Source organism: Triticum urartu, chromosome 3A, assembly GCF_056163025.1.
Source record: "Triticum urartu cultivar PI428250 chromosome 3A, HENAU_Tu73, whole genome shotgun sequence".
Taxonomy (NCBI): Eukaryota; Viridiplantae; Streptophyta; class Magnoliopsida; order Poales; family Poaceae; genus Triticum; species Triticum urartu.
In genome coordinates this window covers 605,056,073-605,060,443 of record NC_141875.1, presented here as the reverse complement: position 1 = coordinate 605,060,443, position 4,371 = coordinate 605,056,073, and the positions used below count along the sequence as shown (strand labels likewise).

The 4,371-nt window shown below is 45.0% G+C and overlaps 1 protein-coding gene across 1 annotated transcript; it reads left to right on the top strand.

The window, feature by feature from the left end:
* Positions 1-443: 443 nt before the first annotated feature.
* LOC125545353 (uncharacterized) lies at positions 444-1,232 on the top strand. Its single transcript, XM_048709270.2, has one exon. The coding sequence runs from the start codon at positions 519-521 to the stop codon at positions 882-884; it is 366 nt and encodes a 121-aa protein (XP_048565227.1). The 5' UTR covers positions 444-518; the 3' UTR covers positions 885-1,232.
* The last annotated feature ends 3,139 nt before the right edge of the window (positions 1,233-4,371 follow it).

Sequence of the window (4,371 nt, the reverse complement as noted above, 5' to 3'; positions counted from 1 at the left end):
TGATGATATACAACAATTTAAAGGGGCTGATTTACATCTATGCACCATCATCTCAAATTTCAACTATTCTGTCATTCAAAACATAGCCTAAGTATTTTTTGGTGTTGTCAAATGGACACACCGCACATACTACCGCCACGACATGAGCCTGATCTACCTCATGCGTTATCGGGTGTGCCTCCATTTTGGGCACATAGCCACATAGCCTAAGTATTGTACATCCCTTTTTTTGCATTTACAACTGGCTTGGCTATGGACCTGGCTTTTTTCCTTAAAAAGAACTGAACCTATCTTTTTTTAGACAAACCTGTCTTTTTTTTCTTAATATATATTCTGAGAATATATCATGGACGCAATATTTTACGCAAGAAGTTTAAGCCCACGATGTAGCCCAGCCCACGTATATGCAAAGCGAGACAAAAAGACAGGGTCCATTCTAGCCTGGGCCAAATTACCCGACCAATTCGGCCATTCCCACTTGCCCTAAGAACAAGGCGAAAAAGTAGCGCACCACACCAATGGCGACTCCTGGGGATGGCGAGGACGCGCCGCCGCCGCCGCCGGTGAGCGCGGCGGGGGCTGGAGGCAGCTTGATCGCGAAGCTGCGGGAGCAATGGAGGAGCACGAAAGAGCACGCGGAGACGTACCCGTACGTGTGGGGCTCCTACATCCTCGTCTACGGCGGGCTCGGCGCGTACATCACCTGGCGATGGTGCAAGCTCCGCCGCACCGAGGACCGCGTCCGCGCCCTCCAGGCCCGCCTCCGCCAGCTCGCCGCCGCCGAGGAGTCGCAGGGCGCTTCCGCTGCTACCCCACCTCCTCCCCTGCAGCAGCCCCCGCCGCCGACGACGACTGGGCCGGGCAAGCCCCCCTCCCCGCCGTGAAGAGTAAGGCCCCTTAGGCAACTTCTTGACATGAAATGTTACAGAGCAATCCCTGCATCGTTCGAGATCGAGGCATTCCTTGCCTCTGTTTACTCTGTGATCCTGGACCTAAAGAAACGGTGGGATCTCGCCCCCCAAAAAGTTGGAAGGTCAATTCTGTGTCCATACTGGAGATCATTCTGGAGAAGGTTTAAATTGTTGTGATTCATGTATGCTTACCCTTTTTTCTAGCCATTCCGCATCGTATTTGTTGTGTTTCTCGCTGCTTCTCTAAATAGATACAATGTTTCATTGTCGTGGTCCATGTACTCATCGTATAGTTCTTGATAATACTAATATTTCATCTCAGTCCTCTGTTGGGTAGTATGGTATGCACTGTTGTGGCATTTGATAGAGAAGTCTGAACGAACATGCTGATGTATTATGCACTGTTGGGGTAGTATAGCTGCTGAATTGGATTTGGAAGAGAACATAGCATGGTCCTCTGAAACAGAAGGCTCAACCAGCATGCTAGCAGTGGCCTTAACATTATTGTTATCTGCTGATATCTGTAGATTTCATAAAATTGTCTTTTAATCCTAAATGATGGTGGTAGGAATTTTAATGTGCTCATCAAAGAGTTCACTCCAGCGACATTTTTATGAGGGAAACAGTCCATTATCAAACTTCCCTTACCTTATTTCCGTAGCATTGTTCCTCCCAAAATTCCTGATCTGTTATAGCAAACTATTTTGACTTATGTATGCAATTATCTTGTGTTGAATAGCTGAAACCAATTAATTGCTAGTTTCCCCCAAAGTCCCTCTTAGCCACTAAAGAGAGGTGTTTTGCTATGCATGCAGTTCTGTCTAAATCTGAACCTTGGCTGTTGAGATTTTGGTGAATATTTCGACCGGAAACATCAAAATATTATGTGTCTATGTCACGATCAACAGTTCCACCATGTTTTAGCTCTGCCAGGTTTTATTTATACCAATGAACTTACTCATCCAAGCTTCATTTGGAGACTATCAGTGTTGAAAATTCCACGTACTAAAGATTTGACGCATGCATTGTTGGCTGTCACAAGTTTCAATGATGCTTCAAAGATTTAATTTGTTTGTACAGTAGAACAATTCACTATTCCTGTAATTTGCTTTGGCATGCTTTATAATCAACTCTGGCAGTATGGATTTAAAGGGAGTATTTTCTTTTTTAGTTAGTTGAGACAAACTTTGACCAACATTTGCTCCATTAATATGAAACCTATGTGTTACAAAACCGCAATCGCACATTGGTAGTTTTGAATATGAGTCTAAAGACATCGATTTTGTGTTGTATATTGTTCCCTTTTTAGGTCTATTTTTTGGTGTACTGTGACCAAGAACTGATTTGAGGATAATTTTGGACTGGTGATCCTGGTTACAACATTGATCAGAGGAGTAATTACCAATGGGTAATTTAAAATCTTTCCAATTCGGGGAGGGTAGAACTGGCATCTACTGGGGTAAAAAGGAAATATGCCTGATAATTTAGAATTTATCTGAAAAAATACACCTAATAGAAAGTAAGGCAATAGGGATTACTAATGCAGTAACTGTTGGTCAAAACCTTGTCTTAACAAATCAAATACGTCATATGTATCCGAACAGAGGGAGTACTATACTACGAAGGTGCACTCCCCCCGTTCCAAAATACTTCTGGTGGTTTTAGTTAAACTTTGAACCAAAACCACGACAAGTATTTTGGAACGGAGGGAGCACCTTTTCTTCAGCCGTACAAAGGTGTACCTTGATGTTCCATCTTACAAATGTTTGATGTGATACTACCTTTGTTGTGCACATAGTATTAACCTGCAAGCATCCAGGAAGTGCTTGTGGGCACAACAAATTGGTTGCATCGGGGTCCCATTTGGCCTGGATTCTTCTTCAATTCATTTACATCTAACATCTATCGCTTGGTTCTAATTTTGTTCCTCGTCCCATTCGTCGCTGTTTTGATCATGCGAATCAGCGGATGCGAGTACAATAATTCAGGCCCCATGGCAGCCTGTGGGGCTGTGTTTCCCAAGGCCGGGGCTGTTTGGAATGAAGATCAATGCATCTTTTTCAAGAACAAGTTGTAAAGATATGCTCTTGCGCCTCTCCCCAGTCATGTGGTTTTCCACTCCTTTACTTTATCATATCTGGTACTTGATCTTAATTTTGTTCCTCGTCCCATTCGTCGCTGTTCGCCGACGTGTACCTCTTGATGGGACTGAGAGTGCAATAATTTGGATCCCTTGGGATCTTCTGAGCCTGTGGGGGTTGTTGACCAATGTTTGACTACGGGTTTGAGCATGCAGCTCGGTTTCTTCTACATAAATCATTCTCGAAAAATCACTGTCTGCATTTTCTTTTCTTCGTACTACTGATATAAATCACTATCTCTGCATCTTTTTCGAAAAAATCTTTGTCTGATTAGCAACCAGCAGCTGATTGCTAAGCTGCCTAGGGCCATTCAGATATCTTTTTCCTATCATTGTCTCGTCTTTGGTAGGATTGACAAGGTGACGTGTCACATCTGTCATTAGCCCCTTTCGAGCTAACCTACTAGGGCTAGGCCGCCAGCTGAAGGGGCGAAATCAGCATGTTTAGGAGCCAAGCCACGCTCTCAGTCTGGGTGCTCAATCTGCAGCAATGGCAACAGAATAGTACAGATCGGGTAGGTGCCCTGCCTGCCCGATGCCTTCTCCGACACGGCCATGTGATCGCCGGTCAGCAGCACCTTGCGCCAAGCCCAGAACTGCCCTTGATTCCGTTTATTTACTGAGCGTCTGCCCAGCCCCATCTCATTTCTGTTCATGACCTCATTCCCCGCAGATTTACCCCCTCAAATCGTACTTTTGATCCCGGTAAAAAGGGGAAGATAATGGTTGGTTGTTTTAGGAGAAGTTCACAACCTATCTGTCTAGTGCAGGAGTATATGGTTTTATGCTGTAACTGATCCCATGTACTGTATGCTACTGCCTGCTTGAACTTTTGAACTGAAAAACAGTTGTGCACAGGCTGAATCTGCAGGCCCAACCGTTGTTTAATTTTCGAAATTTGAAGCACCGGTGTTGGTGGGCACTGCTGCAGCGCGGCTTAACTAGAAGACAGATCGGTCTGAGGCGGATCAGTGGCCTTTCCACTCGGAAACGAAAAGACTATAAGCTTGTTAATTGGGAGGGCCACGGGAGAAAATGGGCTCTGTCGGAGTCGGAGGCCTCCCCTCCAGATCGGCGCCAAATCGCTGTGCTCAGCTCACTCATGCCTGCGCCCTGATAAAACTATTCGCTGCACAAATGCAATACTTAATTCATTGGCCAAATCGCAGGAGATTTTACAGGCTCTCATGGTCGTACTATTTTTTACGTACAATCTCATCAGTACACTGCCTGGTTATTACTCGGTAAATAACGCTGTTTTGGGGAGACAAATAGTCGAGATCCGTTATTGGAGTTCGTTTCGTTTCAGGGGTGGCGCCA